This window comes from Temnothorax americanus, unplaced genomic scaffold (genome assembly GCF_048541705.1).
Source record: "Temnothorax americanus isolate GAGA-0224 unplaced genomic scaffold, ASM4854170v1 Scaffold3, whole genome shotgun sequence".
NCBI lineage: Eukaryota > Metazoa > Arthropoda > Insecta > Hymenoptera > Formicidae > Temnothorax > Temnothorax americanus.
Window position 1 is genome coordinate 5,215,874 of NW_027509442.1, and position 20,165 is coordinate 5,236,038.

Below are 20,165 nucleotides of genomic sequence, written 5' to 3' on the forward strand. Positions count from 1 at the left end.
TTAATAATTACATGTCTTGTTGAAGAGTCTGTTAATTTCGCAGGCAAACTGCCTAGACATTTCGAACGTTAGCAAATAATTCCAATAATATTGTATTGAAGTTTCTTACAGAAACTTGGAATATCGATAACATAAATAAATAGAGAATGACGGAAGGAACGTAGTGTAAAATTATATTGAAGGTAAATTTTCTTAATCGCAGATTAATGCGTACATACCGTTAATAAACCATGCTTTGATAACTGCGAGGCATGGCGAGGGTGTTGTTTTTTTCTTTAAGATAGGAGCAGCCGTATCATCTCGGCGGAAAGGATGGAGAAACTCAGTCTGCTTGACCGACTAACGAGGATAATTATAGAAAGCTTAGTATTGCGCGAAACACAGGTGCTGTAATGATGTAACTTGGAAATTACCTTTAGGAATTGCTCACGCGGGAGCAATTAATACGCGACGCTCTCGGGAGCAATGCCTCAAAGCGTTAACCGTAATTTCAATTTATTAACGACTACTAACGCGCAAGACATTCGCTAGCTGATTATGAGTAAAGAAATTGAGAGTAATGTTCGCTGCAATAAGCGTGGAAAATTGTGGGTTATATATGTTGGAAATTACTTTAACTCGGAGCTATATATATATATTTTACGGTTCACGGGGTTAAAATTAAACCGCATAGATGTAGCCGGCTCTCAGGAGAAAGAAATTGAATCTTCTGTGGCTCTTCTGTCGCATCGGTATTAATAAAAGGAATTAAATTGTATAAATTTGCGATATTTATAATTTCAAATAAGCATTCGCGTATCTTACAGAGACGACATAATGTTAATTTTTCTCAGAAAATATTTAAAATAATATCAATATAAGAGTTAACAAGATACCAGCAATATTAGTATAAAAAAAGCATCTTTGTTCTCCAGAATTAAATATCTAAGATAGAAAGTTCGTCATCTATTTTGAATATTATAAATTGACTCGATTGTATGAACAATGTTCTTATAAATTATTTTACTATTGCCACGTCTTTGTATCATATATGCTGTATTTTTCATGATAAATATTAATTCACATACTTAGGTACGTTATTCTTTGCAACATTTTCCTCGGGACATGCCTGGTGTATTAAATTACGCGCAAAGAATGCGACCGCAATACGGAAAAAAATTGATCTTTCGAAAGTTTCAAGCGGTTCATTCTTAATTCAGACGATGTCCTATACGTTGTGTCCGATTCTCGTGTTGTCACGAGACAGCCTTATCCCATTCCGCAACGTCGTGGCGAGAAGCGAGCGATGCTGGCAAGGAGTTACGGGCTCCTTCGACCCAGACGACCTGCACCCGACGTATCCTAGTGCCGGTGATATATATTCGAGAACGCGGCGGCGCCGCGACACGCGCTAGCTTGAGAGTCCACTCGAGTTACGCGAGCGGTGTAACTATTGAAAATTATGTGACCGCCTTATCGTGCGGCTTCGCGTCCACGTCTCGGGACCGGGGCGTTAAAGTCTTCGGTACGACCGAACAAAGATGCGAGGGCCCGGTTTGCTCGCTTGATCCCCGACCTCTTGAATCGGCAACGTGCATCTCATCCCAAATATACTGTTCATCACCGGAGATACCAATCCCAGTTAAGCACCGAATCTATTATTCCATTATTATACAATACGACTTATAGTACGACCGATTGTCTCTCAGTTAGCCCCATTATATCATTCTGACGTTTCCTCCATGCATCCGATGTGAACGAACGGACTAAATCGAGTCCCCGGTCAATTTATCATGGCGTTTGCACGCAGGAAAGCCAGATAGAAACGAAATGAAATCCCCCGCCGTCTGAGAGACCGCTGCAGGTCATACGGTCCGCGGAGATTTTACCTCCGAACGTCGAGAACTCCGTGGCAAATGGTAATACGTCTTTTCCTTTTTCTCCGGACTGTTGCAGATATCCAGGAGTTTTACGAGCTGACGCTGCTCGACGAGTCGAAATCGGTGCAGCAGAAAACGGCGGAGACGATCCGCATCGCGGACAAATGGGAAGCCAGCGACGGGCCAATCACGCCGACCTTTGCCCAGAACGACGTAAGTACAGTTATGTTATAAGTCTGTTCGCCCTCCATTCGTATGCATGCGCCTCGCGCGAATCGCGTTGCGAATTTTCTCCGAGAAGATAGAGAGACGCGCGACGCGACGCGACGCGTCGAAGCCGGCGCGTAATAAATCTCGATGAGATGCAATTCTCCGACGCGCGGGCGGCGAAAATGAATCTCCGTGCGCGCTCGTTTTGTTGCTTCGAACGAGATTGTTGAAATTGAAATCCCGACGATGTTGGCACAACGACGGAAAATATTCCGGAACGTAATTCGTCGCGGCGCGGGCGGAGTGTTGATCATATCTCGCCGCTCGCGCAGCGGTGCCGTGGCATAATTAGCGCTGGAAATTATAATCGATGAGTCGATTGGGCCGCGGGATATCCATTCCAAGGTCTAATCAATCGGCCGGTCCGCTGATTTTAATTGCTAACTACAAGACCGCCGCACCGCGCCCGTCCGCAATCGATATGCGCCGTTGCGACGGCATATCGACACCGATGTCATAACGGTCAACGATCGACGTGACATTCAACCGGTGCGACGATTGCGTATAGCAGCTTGTATGCATCTCGCGCAACCTCGATCACGTACGGTCGGTTCTTCCGGATTAATTTGATCGTTAGAGTAACGTCGCGAGGACGATGGAAATTCCCGATAGTGGCTATCCCACGAGGGATTGAATAAATGGCATTTGGTGTCTTTGAGGATTTTCGACCGCGCGCTATTTGCCATTAATTTTTCACATTTATTGAAATTTGCACGATTGACATGTTACTAAAAGAAGTATAGAATTTAACATTTTGATGGTGCAGACGCTATTATTTGAAAATGGTGATTTACAATCTAAAGAAAATATCTCTGTGTAATAATAAAAGTGACTATTTCTGTTGCTAAGAATATAATGTGAATTTAAATAATTTCAAATTATTTTATTATTAAATATTGTCAAATTTATTTTTTTAAATTATTGTCACATTTATATGGCTAGTACCCGCCTTTTTCAATTTTTTAAATATAATTAATGGTTATTACGTTGCATATAAAGTATAAATTTTAAATGTATTTCTCTGAAAAAAAGCCGTCGCATTGTGCGGTAAAACGAAAGCGACGAAATACACTGTTACATTGATCGACCGTGTATCAATTATTTAATCGCTATTTTTTAAAATAATTTTACAAAACCAATCAAACATTATACGAACGTAATCAAATGCCATATTGGATTGTCTTTCAACACAATCTGCAACATAATCAATCTTCAACATAATCTCGCTTGAACAGCGCTGCTCTCCGCGCATATATGAAGAACACTGATACGGCGAGCTGTCAGCAGCAGCGGCACTAGAGGCACGAGGGATGATGCGTGCGAGAGAGAGTCTTGGTATTTTTATCGCCGCGGCTCTCCGTGCATTTTCGACTTCCTTTGAATGCACGGCGTTCACGGGCGACGTTTATATAACGCATTCCGGACGTACGTTTCAACGCATGGGCAGGTATCCCATTTTCGCGTGCACGTATACAAAAAATGTCCGGTGAAATTTCCGCAGGAGACGGAATGTAAAAAAATCGCGTATCTTCTCGCGCGATTTTCGCCGTACAAAGCGTCGTTAATTGTCTGAGCTTAACGTCTCTCAGATACGCAGGAGACACGCGCGACACTGCGAGATCTCCTACGACGTCCCATAATAACGTCGCTATTCTCCTTCTGCGCGGGTGCCGTCGAGCGAAATTAAAGGAATACAAACGTGCCGCGCCAGATACCGTGTTCCCACTCCTCCCCCCCTCACGACTCGACATTTTCCGATATTTTAAATAAAAGCGTTCTTGCATTTTCTTTACGGGTGCAACTAGGAGGAAATAAGAACAAAGCGAAATATTAATGAGGTTTCCCGGGTTTGCGTTCGTTTTATAATTACGCCAGGCAAAGGCGGATATTATACCACAGATAACAATGTTTCGTCCTAAGCTCGGTCCTAAGCGAAGTATCGTTCTCTCTCCTCTCGTCCTTTCCTTCGCGCTCTCTTCGTGTATGTAAGAAGCTACAGGCGGACTGTCGACAGTATGTACATTCTAACATTGCATATGTACATGAGCTTTAATATGTAGTACCTGTACCATCAAGTAAACGTTATTGGCACATATATCGGCATTATGATTGAATTAATCCGTCACGCACGGCATTTCTCCGTAAATCGATTGAAATTCTGGCTGCACTCTGGTTTTTGGGTGTCATTGACTGTATCTGATTTCTTTATCTAATTAATCGACTTATCTAATTAATTCAAGTAACATAAACAAATTTGGCAATAGTAGCGGTAATTATCACGCCTGGCTCTTATTTCCAAATTTGTTAATTAATGTTATTTGATATTTAATTATATAAGATTAATTAGATAAAGAAATCAGATACATGTTATTTTATTCAAAAGAGAGCTTTTATATATTATTATTTATTCTTATGTAGTTTTGCACATATCTTTTTACTATTTAAATAATTTTTACGTTATTTTGTAGGAATTGTTTACCTTAATTAGAAAATTTTACGATAAAAATTGACAATGTCTCGGAGCTGGAGTTACATTACTCTTTCGAGTAATGCGCACGGGAATGGAGAGATTTATATACTACGAATCAATGTGAAATGCTGTGGCGAACCAACTTGAGGCGGATCGATAAATTGCAATTCGTTGCTAGCGCACTAAATGTAATTCGCAGAAATTGCATTGTAATTAAAGGCTATAATTACATTGCACTCTATCATGAGACGTATCGTCATTCTGAGCAACTCGAATAAAACGCAGCGTTAAATTAACCTCAATTATGTCGAATTCAACAATACCTTAATAAACTACTTACCGCGTATAATCATCGTTAGATATAATTTTAATCGTACTTTTCCCGTGAGTCTTCGGTTTATTCATAATTTTATTAGAAATATATACATACATACAAAGAGAAGGGAAATACGTATAACGAAGAGAGCACGGTTGCTCTCCATGTTTGTAATACAGCATATTACCAGATTTACATATTTTGCGAAACAATTTTCTATTCTGCTATTGTAATTTTTCTTTGATTTTACATCTGAATATTTGTTATGTTCATGTTAAACAATTTGCATTGCTTAGAGAGTTAATAGCTTTACTCTGCTTTAAATAGTTAATAGCGCGGTATTATCATTGAACGAGCCAAAAAAATAACATTGATTCTTGTACACGAATCACAGAAGTTTTTTTAATTAAGTAAAATGTGATTTTACCAAGCATTGATTAAAACAATTATTGCGCGAGAAACAAAAGCGATGCTTTTATTATTTTATTTTAAAATAGTGAGAAATAGTCAGGAATAGCAATGGAAATAGGAGTAAAAAACACGAGTGAAAAGTTTGCTTCATCATATATTTGATAATTTTATATTTTATTGCTTATATATCGACCGCTCTATTTTATTATGACAATAATTAAAACTAACTGGTCGGTTGAAAGTGATTCTCGAACAAGATCGAAAAATGTTTTGTCTATTTAGAATTACCGGATGCATGCGTTTTTTATATAAGGCGCTCGATAATAGACATGTTTAATAATATTTCTTGTGGAAAACTTGAATATTTTCTTGATATTAATGAAAAATATGTAGTAGTTTCTGAGCTGTGTACCAATCAAGAGAGAAATAGCAAAATAAAGAATAGAAAATCTTATCTTACAATTAATTTTAGATTGAACAGAATCTCGATAGAGTTACCTATAGTTTTCTTTTCAATTAGGACTGCGAAAATTGCGGAAACGTACGACGGCCGATCGGATTTTCAGAGAGAAAATAATGTTTACTTTCAACAATGTCGTTCTGTTGACCAAATGCAATTACCATAAAAAAAAAACTTTGAAAGAGGAAGATCATTTAATTGCCGACTCTCAAAGCCAGAAAACGATAAATCGGCGCAACAATGTCGAATGTGCGTATCGTCGTGTCGTACACCATCGTATAGATATATATGTATATATAACGCGACGCTCTCGTGAAACAACAGTAGAAGTTAACAACTTCTAATGGCGCATTAAATGCGGGCCATTACCGTCGCGAAACAATGCCGCTGTTCTTCGTTATAGTGGCCGCTTTGCCATTCGCTAGCCGTCAAAACTTCGATACACATTGCTGACCGGTTGGACATTTGTTCGCCGCCGGTTTTACGGGAGAGTTTGATATCAAACAAATAGACGCAGCCCCAAAACAGCGCGCTCTCTCGCAGCCGATAATCCTAATTATATACGCAAAACGGAGACATTGTACAGCAGTAACACGTGCTACGGGGTAAATGACTTGGTTCGAGCAACATCCATTTGAAATACGAAAGCTTCGAGTCGATTTTAAAAGACGGACGGAATTGAATTTACTCAAAAAATCACTGAAACATGGAATCGTAGAGAGAGAGAGAGAGAGAGAGAGAGAGAGAGAGAGAGAGAGAGAGAGAGAGAGAGAGAGAGAGAGAGAGGAGAGAGAGATCGGTGTCGGAAAGTTATATATTTTAGACGCGCGTCACGTCACTACCCGATAAGCGCGCAGAAACGAGCTCGAGAAATATACTCTTTATCACGTTCATTGCCACGCCCCGCGAATATCCGCGAATCCGGCTTTAAGGAGCGTGCCGGGCGTAGAATATCGCCGGCATTGTAAACGGACGATATTTTCCCTGTTTGTTTTCCATTACTACGCGAGAGGTTGTCGTCGCCCCTCGCCATCGCCGTCTCTGGAATATGCACCGCTATGATAAGGGTGGGTAACCGCACTCGGTGTAATGGAAAATTCTGCGCCCGCCGCGCCGCCGCGCCGCTTCGCTGTGAATATCCTTCCTTCCACGGTGTCCGCCTTCCCGGTTCTTCCTTGCTGAACGAACGCGATTTCCCGTGGGAAACGCTGAAATCGATAAGGGTCGCTCGCTTCCGCTCCTCTGACCTTTCTTTTCCGCGAGAGACGAAGAAGGTGAGGGTGTCCGGGGGAAAGGCCGCGGAGAGATTAAACTGTCGGTGTTCGTCGTGTGGGTCGATTTAAGTATCGGTAAACAATATCGGACAGTAAGTAATTTAATTTTCCGAAGGTTGGGCGCCAAAGGGCTAAGTTTTCTGAGAGCGGCAGTTTGTGAGAACAAGCATGTCTCTCGCACCATTAACCCTAAACTCTATCACTTAAAGTGCGCGCGCGGCTGTTATTTTCTCGTTATTCAGTTTACAGTCGAAATGTGCTTTCACATCTTCACTTCACTCTTCTAACGTTATTATAACGTAAGCAAATCCAAACTCTCGTATATGATGTACATATGATAACTAAAGCTTTTCAATCCCTGCGGAATCCGCGATAAAATTTCCATATAGGGAGAGCTCTCCTGATTCCTGGGCCATTGAGGTGGCCTCCCATTTTAGGTGCAGTTTTCCGAGGTTACTCGCGAGTCTGGTTAACGGCACGGGATTGCTTAGACCTTCGAAGAATGCGGGAACTTTTCTCCGACTCTCCGTGCTCTGAGTGCGGAGAATTTTAAGCCGTTTCGCGCACAAAGCTGCTGCCGGATGGGCGACGACGACGGAAGGGGGACAAAGCTGCTTCTCGTTTTTTCGTCTCGCGACTCGACATTTCGCAGTGCGCGCTGTGCGCGAAAGGCATTCAAGACAGATGGGACATTGCTTCACTCCCGGGCGAGTCCCGGGGATCACTTTAAACGACGCGCACAGTTGCACAGATTTCACGAGATCGCGTAATTATTTCGTCGTGCGGAAAAGTGTCATGAGCTAAAAACGGATTACGTAATCGCGGGATTACGACTGTTCTCCTCGAAATGTGCGCGCGCGCGCGCCCGATCGCACGACATTTCTCTTTCCGGCGACAAAGGGAATTTATAGTCAGAGTCGCCTGTGCAACCCGAAACCCATTTCGTCTCGGGAAAACGCGTCCGTTTCCGATAAATGGAAGAAAGTCCAAACGAGAGCGTTACTCGACTCTTCGATCCGTTTAAAAATGCATGCGTTTGCGGCTGGCGACTTAATGCATTGCGTGGCGAATGCCGGTCCATTCATTTGCGCAACCTGGAATAAAATTCGCCGCTATTTCGCTACTGAAAGGAATCTCACAGCTCGTATCGCATTTCAAGTTTTCAAAAGCGCTGGACGTCGCGGAAATATCGGATAACGATACAAAGCCACGTCTCGTTTTACGATTCAAATTCTGCGACAGTAAGCTATTTTACGCGACTCTTTATCATACGATAAATAAGTTCTCGCGGTGGCACCGATTATTGAGGTATGGCGGAAATTTGTTCGGCCAAATGGAATAAAATCACCGCGCAAATAAAAGGGATTTTACATACGTGCTATTTCGAAAAAGTAATTTATTTAACACCATACGGCTTTCATATTTGGTTTTATCCGCGTATCGTGTTCGTTGTTTAATTATTCGGGGAGATAAATATCGCATCGCGCAAATGTGTGGTTTGAAAAGTTACGGCGATTTGTTGTTCGCCCAGCCGTGGTTACTTGTTCCCTATCCGGACAAAAAGAACGAATGTCGCGCGACATTTATCACAGCGAAAAAAAAATTAATCGGCTGGCGAAAGAACAATGCTCCCCTCTCCCGTCTTCCGAATATCCCCAATTACGACCGCCGTGCTTATCCGACTACCGCGTCTTCTCCTCCGACCGTCATTCGACTTTATTCTTCCTAACGAGGAGCCCGTTATTTCTTATTGCGTCAGACTTCGCGTGAGAGCCGAACTGTCGTCCGCATCCGCATTTCTATTTCGCTTTTTGTCGACGATGAGATAACACTAAACTGGCAATAACGACGACGTTTACTGCATTTAATTTGATTTGCGCTGGATAACGACACGCGTGTCACTTGCGCGCGCGTTTTGCGCGGATACGAAGACCGTCATCGTGTTTGTTTGCGGTTTCGCCGTTCGATACACGCGAAACAAGGAAATTCGTGCTTACTCCCGTATTTCCTTAATAACATCCACTTATACATAATTCCCAACCTATTTAAATATATATGTTTCATATATTGTAGAATTTTGGGGGGCGGCGGTGTGGTCTAGTGGTAGAGCGCCAGACTCGTAATCTGAGGAACCAGGTTCGAGTTCACTAGAGCCATGTAACATGGAAAAGTTTTTTTTTCCGAAAAACCGCGCCCCTCCGTGTAAGATACGGAGAAAACTGGGCTCCGTCTTTCGGAAGAGACGTTAAACCGTTGGTCCAAAGGAGGAAACAGTAAGGTAGTGGATGAATTGGAGGTTAGGGTTGGCTACGTCCCTTCAAAACGTCCTTTAAGGCCCCTTGGGGTATATAAAGTAAAAATTCTTTATCTTTATATATTGTAGAATTTTGGATACAATATTTCAAACAAACAGAGAGACCACGATAATGCTGTTTTAGAAATCAAAGGTATCTGGGACCGCATGAATTAGAAATAGACAATGGCATACCGAGAAATCAAAATACCATTGAACGAGACAACGTTGTCTTAGAATAAATAGAAAATCGACTTGCAGGTTACGGGACACCTTACTCCGCAGCCCTTATTTCCATACAAGATATTATACCAATAATTTCTATCCTCTCTGGAACCATAAATACATCGCTTTACATAATTTTCCATAAGGTGGAATGTTGCGGATCCAATAACAATTTTTTTCGTTTAATGTATCGGTGTTTTTAGCAAAATTTTTTGATTCTTACAAATCGCAATTCTTACAAAAAATGTAAATTTTATATTGTTTAATTTCATGGATGTGAACCGCATTCGAAATTCGTATGATTTATTATATTAACTACAGCAGCTGCGGAACAAAATTAGCGGTTATGTATTTCGTTCTCACGTATTTCTTTTTTAATATTGATCTGACGCAAATTTAATTTTTTTATGGTTTAAATTAAAACTCGCATTTAAAGCCTTTCGCAACAAAATTCTAGGAACGTACAACTGTAATTTTATAAAAAGCGTAAAAATGTACATATTCATGCGCATAATAAAATATTACTGTTACACGGTACGATATATTCCATTGTATTTTTGTTGACCATACGTCAATGTACTCGGATTCAATGGAAAATCTCGGTGTAACTCGCGCACGATTTCTCATCGTTATCGATATTATCGATATAAGGGACGCATGAAGGGACACGGACGAATGAGAACCTCCCACAGGATCCGTCGTCCCGCCATCAAACTATTTAGAATACAATCCATGACGGTGGAAGTAGATGAAGCCACGACCGACTACCAACTATTGCGTCTCTCCTCGGAAAGGTTTGGCAAACCACCTCGTTGCTGACGGGACATTCGTCACTCGACTATCTCTTCGGTCCCCCGGAGGCATACACGAGACTGGAAGCTAATATCCGCGGCAGGCACGGCGCAAATATACGCGGTCGGTTGCGTTTACGGCTTAAGAGAGCTGTAAAATATTCGCAAATTACTCCCAGCGAGAGCGACGGTATATGCGCGCTCGCTCTTGCCCCGCCATCCAACAAGTATCGTGCCCGACTGCTCGCCAACCTATTCGTATCCACGCGCGAATTCACCCAATCTAAAACTCTCTCCCAGCGCGTGGAGGAACGCTCAGAAGTTACTCCGCACTATGCTGCTTTTCTTAACTTTAGCTGCTTTTCAATATAAACTTTTTTTAACGATTTCCCTTTATATTAACGTAACTTATATATACCTATTGTAAGCTAAGCTGCTAATTATGATTGCAATATAGTTCAACGTACAATTACAGTTTCTCGAAACAAAGTTTTCGATACATAATTAGAAGGATAAATCGATAAGCATTATGTAATACTGTGTTCGATCGCGTTATGTAAATTGTACGTTTTATACTTTGAAACTCCGTACGTACAATTTTCAGTTGCGATAAATTTCTTTCATTTCGTTATTTGCGTACAGCAAATCCGGTATCCGTAAAAATGATTTTGTCAATCAACGATGTCGCGCGCTCTCATGCGTACGGCGTGCTTCGATCGCGCAATGCCTCTTTCCATCAGTTTCGCTGCCAAACTGAATCGAGCAATGGGTTAAGCCCTAGTACGTGGATAAAGCTTCCGGGCGCTCTGTACTTTTCACTATCCATGATAAAGCGAAATCCATTTGACTTACAGCTTATCGACTTTCTGGAAGGAAGCCGGATTTGTGAGTAATTTTGCGTAACGACGCACGCATGGTTACTCTGAAAAATGCTGTGTGTGTGTGTGAGAGAGAGAGAGAAGGAGGGAGGGAGGGAGAGTTTTCGTCAACCTTTGTGACGAAAGAGGCATTCTTAAGGTGTGCTGCAGAACACATACACATACACACACGATACGATGTCCTGAAAATATTTTTCTTTCCGGGGAAAAAGTAAACGTTACCCTGTAAAATTGCTGTTTCCGTGCAAACCTCTTTCCGAAAAAGTGAAATACATTTAATTTTCTTAACGCATTTACTCGTGAGAAACTGCCTGTCATGTCGTGTGCAATCTCGAAAAGAAGTATTCATCGTGTAGCAAAAATTTTCTGAAAACACTTTGCCTTAATATCCGTGAAACGCGGAATCTCTAATAAATACTTTCCATTTCGTAATTGCAAATTGTGGGCGATAACAGAAAGTTAAGATGATAACCGTCAAAAATAAGCTTACAAATTTTCAATTAAAATATAAATAATTATATGCTATAATTATCGCATAAATTATTCTTTTTATTAGATATGACTATCTATCAATAGTAATTGAATATTTTCATTAATAAATAGATTAGTGAAATTTGTTTGTTGAGATTTGATGTCCGCGCCTCTATTTCGCGGATCCTTTACTTAACGGTTAACATTAAATTTTCCGACCACAATAGCCGGACAATAGTCCGGACCGAAGTTGGTCCGGACGACGCGACACGAGTTACGAGATCTCGTTACAGCTTACAGCCCCACGAAATGTATGGGCGACACCCGGAACACCCACTTACGAAGGGTTCTTGAGGCGTTCTTCGTCCGCGATCACAATTCACCGTATATCCAGCCAGCTTGTTCGCTACGTGTTTTGCAGCGCATACAGTTTTCCTCGCTGTGACTTTTTCTTGAATTACATACACAGGTAGATATATACATATATGTCAATTTTACCATTGTTGCCCGCCGCGAATACAATAAATAGAATAAACAAATAAACATATTCGAAACGTCAACAGAAATTTAATATATGCGAAATTGTCAACAGAAATTCAAGTAACATGTATACAATATATCACGGAAGAGAACATTGCATTTGTACTTTACAGCAATTTCAACAATTTTCCAATATTATTTTATCACTAATAGTGTTATTATTAATAATATATGCCTCAAAAAAGTGAATCTTGTATTTATTTTGTTTCTATTGTAATATGATAGTATAATCAATTTAATAATAGATTATTAAAAATGTCGGAAAATGAATTGTACATAAAACTTCTCTGAAAAGTTACAGCTTTTAGATTAACGTTTCCTTTTCATTGATGTATTTTTTTTCATCGATATATTTTTCATTCACGATCAATACCGTGATCGTGAAAGATTAAAAGATCTGTTGTTCCAGAAATTTTCTACATCTTGATATATGATTTATCAAGTTTCTGTGACATATGGTGGGTCTTTTTGTATTCGAGTCACACAAACGTAGCCGTTTACCGCACTCGGAGCATCATGCGATGACACACAAACTATACCGACGAGAACTCATTGCATAAATTCCGGCTAACGGGACGGTGCCGTCGTACCGCCTTCGTCGCCAACGTTGGGTAGGTCGATGAGAGGGCGAGCGTCGGTGGCGGCTCGCCAATTAATCACCTTCTGACAAATTGCCGAACCGGTCGTTTTGCTCGTAACATTAGAAGCGCCGGCCGGGCCGTGCTGCCGTGTTCTTGCCGGCCGTCTCTTCCTCCGCGAACGGCGCCTTCCTCTATGTGGATTACGCAAGAAGGATCCCGCGGGATCTGCGAAGGCGGCGGAAGCGCAGAAACCGAGGAAACGGGGGATTACGGTGTTTATTAGAGGCTCTCGCCGGTGGAGTTAATGGAAGCCTGGCCCATTTCCATTTTCGACGTTGCCGGAAGGATATCTACGTGCTCGTTTTCTGCTTCAATCAGGAGTTAATATCGAATATCGAGATATTGTAATAAAGAAAAGAGGTTGCGTTATGTGATGTTATATTTTACGATAATATATTTTATGATAATAATAATCGTACATCGAAGCAAGTAGTTTTGAATAATTTGTTGGTCATTACGTCCATTTTAAATATTGACCGTATTTATTGCTTTTTGTGAATGAGAATATTAATAATGTTGTTAAGTGTTTGTAACTGTAAAATAATTTTGTAAGAATAATTGGGACGAATCTTTTTCTTTCTATAATCTCGTTATTTATAATAAAAATAAGATACTAACAAAATAAGTATATAAATACAAAATATGAATTAAAGTTGTGATACTTGACAGGACTTACATTTATACTGATAGTGATAAAATAACATTGAATACAATTGAAGATAATTGCATAATATATTGTTCTTACTATATTCTGCTCTTACTATTCTATGTAAACTCTCATAGACAATCGCACATATTTATACATTTAATATAAATCTAAATTCCACTACCTTCCGCATCGACACGAATGGTAACAGCTTCTTGCTGCACACTAGTCCATCGAGTCTTCGATTTCCTGTAAATCGTCGGAAACGACTTGCGAAACTTTCGCGCCAAACGAAGAGTCACGATTTTGCGTTACAGAGTACGTGAAAGAATACTTGAGTTCAATTTAACGCTATTCGAAAACGAAATCTCCACCGTACACCGAATCGAGTCTCGTCTCAAGTCGTCAGGGTATTTCCAAGTTCTATGGTGTACGAGAAAAGACTGTTATATACGGTGAAGAGTGAAGTGCAGTTTTCGTCGGAGTCCACTGCAGAAAAAGCAAAAGATTTCTGCAGAAATATATCCCTGATGGTGAATTTCGCGGCGCGCGATTACGATCGAATTTTCCTCGTTTCGCGCGCGAGCCGGAGATTCGGGAGGCGCGGACGGCGACTTCGCGTGTTGGCGATATTACGTCGAACAGACGTACAGGATAATTAATGCGACTGACAACGGGACGCAAATCGGAACGTGTGAACGTTGATGACGAGCGGGAATTTAATAACGGCGCGGCAGGTAAAAATTTGGCGCGCGTTCGGGAAAAAAATTGCGCTTGCTGTAGAAGAGACCCGCTGTAAAAGAGATGCACGTTTCGCTGCAATAAAGTGACTTCCGCATAATAGACGGCGGTTCGCTCTGGCGAATTGCCGCTGAACGTGGCATGCGCGCGCGTTGACGTTACCAACGTTGAAGGAAGCAGGCGAAAAAATATAATGCCGACGGACGCCGTCTTGCGAACTAATTTTTAATGCGCCGACGAGGTTGATATATTGCACGCGATATTCTACGCGCAAAACGTGCCGCGCGCATATTCTGAGATATTATAATTACCGCATCTGTCTATTCATGTCTCTTCTCCTAATGGAACCTCCGTGAAACGCGTATCTCGTTAACGATTCGTCGGCAGATTCTTTTTGATATGATTTCGGTAAAATTTACTGACGTTGCGACTCGTAAGGCGCATTTAACCGATATAACGACGCTAACGATAATTGTTCGAGGCATAGAAAAATATGGCAGTTTATCATAACAGGGAAGTGCAGTTAGACGACGAAAAAGCGTTTCACATAAAATGTACACTCTTCGTCGTCGGAAAATGTCCCATCGCACTTTACCGCCGGAAAATGTCGCAAAATGTCGCTATCTGGCTCGTTGCCATTTCCACGCGCAGAACAAACAGTCGTATATATGAATAGCACACCGTGAAGTGGCTCTTAGAGAGGTTGAGAATTTTTTTTTTTTTTTTAATAAGAATATTCTCGCCTGATATGTTTGCGAATGGAAATTATCTGATGAAATCGTTAGGAGTTCGTAAATAAGTGAAGCACTCGGAAACGTGTTACGTCGGGATGGAATGAAGGGTACGAACAAGCAGATGCCTTTGCTATGTATGTTACATCGCGCACGCCGGCGTGGACGTGGAACAGCTCGTAACTCTACACGATAACGTATAACAAATCGTCGTTTTTACAGAGTACATTTGGCATCGATTAACTAAGCGAGAGCCGACTTCCCGACCGGAGAGCCTCCCTCCTCGACTTTAACTTATAACAGAATGAAATAACATTATTCGCGTACGGTTGCAAAGTGCTTGAAAGACGTGTCTGCAATAAAGTAAGCCGCGGCGCGTCCGGCAAACGCGGAAATTGAGCGTGTGCCGTTCGTGGAACAACCCCGGCAGACAACACGTAGGCCATCGTTCTCGCCTCTCGCGTAATTCCCATCCGAGCGTAGTATCGCCTTCAACGTCGACGGGGGTGGCGGCGGCGGCGGCGACGATGGTGGTGGTACTGCCGGTACTGGTGCCTGCCTGCCTTCGCAGCACCACATCACCCATACACGAAACAACGCCGTTCTCATCCCGCTTGATGGATGTGGCGTGCATCGTCTGCCTGGTCGTGGCTGGCTGCTTCCGGAAGCGAGAGAGCGTTTCTCTCTACCTCCCTCTCTCCTTCTCTCCCTCTTTGCCCTCCCCTCTCTCTCTTTCTCTCTCTCTCTCTCTCTCTCTCTTCTCCACGTCCAGACAACGGCTCGCTCCTACCTGCGGCCGGCGAGGCGCGTGAGAAATCGAGGTGAATGAAATTTCACGGTGGCCGGAATGAGTTCTGACTTCCGCCTGGCTCCGTAATTATCTGTTTTCGAGGAAATTACTGTCCGACAGTTTTCGCCTCCCTCACCTCCGCGCCTCCGCGCCTCCACGCCGCGTCTCGTCTCACGGTGAGAAAGAATTCGCAGCGTCCAGCCGGATTGATGGCAGCGGATTAATTGCACCGATCCGACGAGATTTTAGGCGTCGGATCACGCGTGTTTGCGATCAACAAGAGCGATTCGTGCCCTGCATGATACGCGCGTTTGTTTAGACGCATATCGGAAATTTCATTTCGCGTGGGGTACACGAGCTCGTGCACAATAAAAGGAATATATAAGGAATAAGGAATTAAATATAGAGAGAATTCCGTGTCTTGAAAAAAGACACGATGCGACTATATAAATTATCTCTATGTTTAATTCCTTGTTCCTTATTCCTCTCATTGTGCATGAGCCCTTATATCGAATAAAAGGGGGATCGAAATTAATGCGGTATATATACACCCAAATGAAATCGGGCTTTTCTACTTGTTTTCCTTTCATCGTAAATATCTGTGCAGTTATTTGCGATGTCGATTGCCCCGTCTGCCGCAAGAAAATTTATTATTAATCAAAGTTAATTAATCAAACCGTACTTATCCGTTCGCGCTCTCGTATTAAATATTCTCGAAAGATAATAACGCCATCAAACTTGATATGCATGACCAGTGTTGGGCGACGACGCGTGTAGAGTTAAATGATGCGGAAAATTGTGAGGCCGCGTCGAGAGGATCTAACCGAGAGGATTATAATTCCCCGCGCACAATGCGCGCCGATCTGAAATGGAGCAAAGGAGGGAAAGTCGTGGCGGCGGACGCGATCGATCGACGTCTTCGCGACACAAATAATTCATGATTGACGACGTCTCGCGTATTGGTATTCCGATGAATTATGCATTCGGAAGCGCATGTCATTGCTCTCTCTCTCTGGTCATTGGTAACGATCAGAGAATTGGAGATTGCAGCACTCTCCCTGTTTGCTTTGAGTTGCTTATAATTATTATACGGTGTTCTATCAATCCTGGTTATCGGTGTAGTTAAAAGGAGAGGGCAGATGTATGTCCGCATCCGTTGTATATGTGTATGCTCCCGCGGCTTTCAGCATACGTACAAACGGCCGAATAGAATTTGGGGATCCGGCAGCGTTCCGCTTCTGTGCCAATATTGACGCGCCGTGGAGGGATGCGATTGCGCTTGCCCTATATGCACTCTCTGCAGCTTCTCTTCGGACACGAGTTCGCGGAATTGAATTTTGGTGATATAATTATCGAATACTGTGTAACTAAGCGATCTGTATCCAGCGCGATAACGCCGACCCGAACGAAAACCAGCATTCTCGCCGAGCGGTTTGAACGGTGAATAATTATGAGTAACATTATAGGGAACTCTGAAGGTACAGGGAAGAGGGATCCTTGAAGCATGGAAGTGTAACATCCCTAAGCAAAGGGTCTGTGAGGAGAGGGTAACGCGCAGAACAGCAATGCTCTGTCTTTTTTCTGTAGCGATATATGGCTCTCTTTCTCTCTCTTTTTCTCTCATAAGAATACATGCAACAGTTCTTTCTTATTTTCACAGTGATACGTGACTCTTTTCCTCCCTTTGTGTGGGTCTCTCTTTTTTTATAGCTGTTTCTGTCCTGCTTATGTATGTACGTATCTACTTGTTCTTCTCTGTAGTGACATAATTGTCTTCATCTCATTTCTTTTATCTCTGTCTACCTCTGAATTATTTCTTTTCCTTCTCCAACTTTTTCTTATTTATTGCTTATTTATGAGGCTTATATTAATCATACAGAACATTTAAGATTAGTCAATAGAATCTAATGTACTTGTATAATAGAGAAGGAAGATCTAAAGAAAAAATGATTAAAAAGAGTATATTTTTTATTTTTGAGAAAGAAAATTTATTTTTAATATTTTTTACTTTCTCTCTCACATGACAAGTATCTCATATTCTCTGTTACAAGCATCGTATATTATTTGTGAGGAACGCGCCAACATCTCGACGCGTCATTATCGCGTCGAAGATATCATTTTAGAATATTCGTAAATCTACAATATTTGCAGTATGCATCGTAACAAGTAAAAAAACAAGAAAATGACATCGGAAGAGTCTTAAGAAGAAAATAATGAATGCATAAAAAAATATAATAGTTATTAAGTTAAAGAAAATTATATTTAACTAATTTTGTTAATAACTTTATTATTTAAATTGTCAGTTTTTTTTTTTAAGGAAATCAGAAAATTTGTTCTAAAAGACACATCCATTCTTTGCACACAATTATTTACGATATAGCTGCATGATTTTATCAACTTATACTATTGAACTGCTTTTTGAATTATTATTGAACCGTTGCGCGTTGTTGAAACGCTAGTGACGTCATATCCCCTCGCCGCACAAATCTCCCTTCCCCGAATCTTTTTCAAAGCTCCCGGATTAGAACCCGTATATTATAATACATATTACACCCAAAACACCGGCGAAAGCTACTTCTTTGATCTCCAATACTATACTGTACATATTTTATGTATGTACTGCTACATTCTTTTAATCTTATATCGATTAGCTCAGTTATACGAAAAGCACAATCACATGGTATTAACCCTTTTATGAACGAGCATTGAAATGTAATCGCGTCTCGTTTACCACATTCGTCCCGAAAGGATTAGATCAGATCCGATGGATTATTTTATTATGATTAATTAAATCTGCTTGAAACCGCTTAATTATGTTAGGCACGATGTCAAATTAAGGACGAATGATAATGAATGATACTCGTTAAACTGTTCAAAAGTATAATTAAGGAGCTCGAGATAAATCCTGAATGGAATTTTAGGCTGAGACGGAAGAGAGAAACACAGAAAGAGAGAAATGTACTTTTACTTGAAAATGTACCTTAGTCTCTTTATTACACGATACATTTCAGGTACGCGAGAGCAATCTCTCCGGAATCGTCGGTTTCGCCTATAGCCACTGACAACGGCAAAACGGTCCTTGTTTCAGGATCTACGTGGACCAATCATTACCGCCACAGGTCTCTTCACACGAAAACATATGTACATAGAAAACATATGTATATGTATCGAAACGAATGAAATAACATGTGCCCGAACCAGGCGGAATCAATTTCGAAATAAATATCTTCCATCGGCGCTAGAATATTCGCTTACAGAATAAACAATAACAGAAACTGTACAGGGAAACTCGATAGGATAGGATTGCGCTCCGTATGCAACAGACCTGCAGCTTAAATTCTTGATTATCTATGAGGATTTTTTGTGCACGAGTGTACGGCGTTTTAAGTCATATACACATCACACGCGTCATTATTATGAACCTTTTGGTCGAAAGTGTTCTCCAACGAGCTTACGTGAAGATCACTGCCAGTCGTATAAACTCTTTGCTTTTGCGCTTTATACGCGGCGGCGCGCATTCTCTCGTCCTGGATGCTTCTCCCGCTATGGTCTCCCTTTGAAAGCACTCGAGAAGGGTTACGACCGCAGCCTGAAAAGCTGCAGGGGACATAAAGAAAAGACGGCATCCGCCCTTACCCGTGCGTGGCCCCATTTCTCACGTGGCGCAACGGCGACGGCGACGGCGACGGCAACGCCGACGTTGACGCCGACGCGGCAGGCCTCCTATTGTCACAGACGAACGTTTTCGAATTTTTTCGCACGCGCGAAGCTACGAACATACCCACATGCTGGCGAACGGTCGCCAGCGTGACGGTATTTGACGTATATTTAGGGAAGGTCGACAAACGTTTGTCACAATCGAGTCGAGATGTCGTTCAATTGCGTTCGGTTGTTTATCCCACTCCGCTAGTGTGCATGCGTTGGATAAATTTATTGGGAAATATTTACATTCGCACCAGTCGTAGACTACTCTCGTGCAAACGCGAGCGTTTTTACCTTGCCGTATCATCGGATGGAATGACATGATGATATGCTATATCCGTTTACTTTTCAGAGATCATCTACATTTTTCTACAATTTTACATTCTTGTATTATCCGCTTCTATTCATTAACTAAATTCTCGATCAATCTTACAGGTTTTTCTCTTCGTACAAAGTGTAATTGTTTATCAGATTGAATATGATTTTATGTGAACAAATTGTATATTGCGTGCATATTACAATAATGAATTCCAGTACAGTAAATTTTGAGATACTTTGCCCTTTCTACCGCGATAAAAATATCGATTTCGCTCCTCGTAGACTTCGAGCAAGAATTCACAGTATCCATTTTACAGGACCAAAGCAAATGCGTTTTA

At 41.6% G+C, this 20,165-nt stretch overlaps 1 protein-coding gene across 8 annotated transcripts in view; it reads left to right on the forward strand.

The window, feature by feature from the left end:
• LOC143900330 (disks large 1 tumor suppressor protein-like) overlaps positions 1 to 20,165 on the forward strand; it is a 332,595-nt gene that overhangs the window by 98,332 nt on the left and 214,098 nt on the right. For all 8 annotated transcript variants that reach the window (XM_077411538.1, XM_077411537.1, XM_077411543.1 and 5 more), the window contains exon 3: positions 1,936 to 2,072. In XM_077411538.1, the coding sequence (XP_077267664.1) occupies positions 1,936 to 2,072 (137 nt within the window). The remainder of the gene's footprint in view (positions 1 to 1,935; positions 2,073 to 20,165) is intronic.